Source organism: Echinococcus granulosus (genome assembly GCF_000524195.1).
Source record: "Echinococcus granulosus chromosome Unknown EG_S00665, whole genome shotgun sequence".
Lineage (NCBI taxonomy): Eukaryota > Metazoa > Platyhelminthes > Cestoda > Cyclophyllidea > Taeniidae > Echinococcus > Echinococcus granulosus.
Window position 1 is genome coordinate 1 of NW_020171041.1, and position 1,421 is coordinate 1,421.

Below are 1,421 nucleotides of genomic sequence, written 5' to 3' on the forward strand. Positions count from 1 at the left end.
GGACACTGAACCGTCTACAAGGCGAGCTCTCTAGCTTAAACAGTGCTGATGTACGAAAAGTGGAATTTTGGAGCACCGATTGCATCAGTTCCATGTAGCACAAGCGGAATGCTGTTGCGCAAATTGTGATATCATCTGCTCCAGTGTTCCTCAACACACGTGGTCGTGAGCGGCAGTTTGAAGCGGAGGAAGAGAATACAGAGAATGGGGCTGAAGACGAGGACAATAGTTTGACTTCAGTGCCAAGGCGACAAGTGAATGTCACATTGTGCTTTTGTCCGTTGCAGTTTGTCGACCAGCCGGAGCGTTTCCTGTGCAAATCGTGGTATATTACGAAGGTGATTGTGTTTCACATTGTGGTTGATATGCTGAGTTGAGAGGAGAGAAGTGTGGGGGTGAGTGAGACAGTGAATTAAACTGGAGTTGCTTGTGCCTTGCAGATGACTGGTCAGTTGGAGAGGAAGAAGACACAGGTAGGCGCATAATTGAGATGCTCGGATGCATGCATTGCATAGGTGTGTGTGTGTTTGTAGGTGATGGGAGTCTGGGGGTGCGAGAAGGGAAGGCGGTGGAGAAAGGAACGGAGACGAGGGTGAATGTGGGTGGGAGTAAGAGTGAGATCGTGAAGGTGACGACAAACAAGAACCGGGATGGAAATATGAAGGAGGAGGAGGAGGAGGAGACGCAGGTGGTTGAGTTGGAGGCCAAGAAGAATGGAGGTGAGAAGGAGAAATAGAATGGAGAGGCTTTGGTGAATGTGGACGTGAAGAAGGAGGTAGAGATGGAGTCGGAGGCGAGGGCGGAGGTGGAGGCGGAAGCGGAGGAAAGGAAGATGAAGGTGCGAAAAGAGGGCTAGGGTAGTTGAGGTCCACTCAAGCTCGTGTGAAGAGACACCTCCGTCTATCCCGAATCCGTACTTGTGTTTCAAAGGAGACTGAAGCGTTGTGATGGAATTTACATTTAACAACATATTGTGAGGGGCATTCCAAATATGTGTAGCATCGTCTTGCAAGTAGTTTTGCTTTTAAAATAACTCGCCTAGCAGAGGCAGCCATCCGCAGGCAATAGAACTGGAGCACCCACGCAAGATGACGGCAATTTATCGGCCCCTATTATTGCAATGATTTGCAACGCTGATGAATTCACAGTGAGGCACGGCGGAGGATGGAGAGGCAGTTAAGGCAAATAATTCCTGCTATACAGTAATTCAAAACTGGAGAAGACGAAACAAAGCGGCTGAGGGACGTTGATGATGAACCGGTTGGTGGGAATGACGACAATGCACAGAAGTGTGAGAAGTAGCTGCAAGCATCGAAACGCGTAGTTCAACACGTCTGACGGTTGGGCGTGTAAATCACTTCCTCGCATCACCTGACACGTCTGTGAAAATCAATCAGTCGCACGTGTTGCGTGGTGTGTCA

At 49.3% G+C, this 1,421-nt stretch overlaps 1 protein-coding gene across 1 annotated transcript; it reads right to left on the bottom strand. All coding sequences in view use genetic code 11, as the record gives it.

Annotated features, from left to right (window-relative positions):
• Positions 1-131: 131 nt before the first annotated feature.
• EGR_11268 (hypothetical protein) lies at positions 132-970 on the bottom strand (the record flags this gene model as incomplete). The annotated part of the gene is made up of 3 exons (XM_024500511.1): positions 132-210; positions 685-852; positions 918-970. 3 exons carry the CDS (start codon positions 968-970, stop codon positions 132-134), a joined length of 300 nt encoding a protein of 99 aa, XP_024345075.1.
• Positions 971-1,421: the final 451 nt, after the last annotated feature.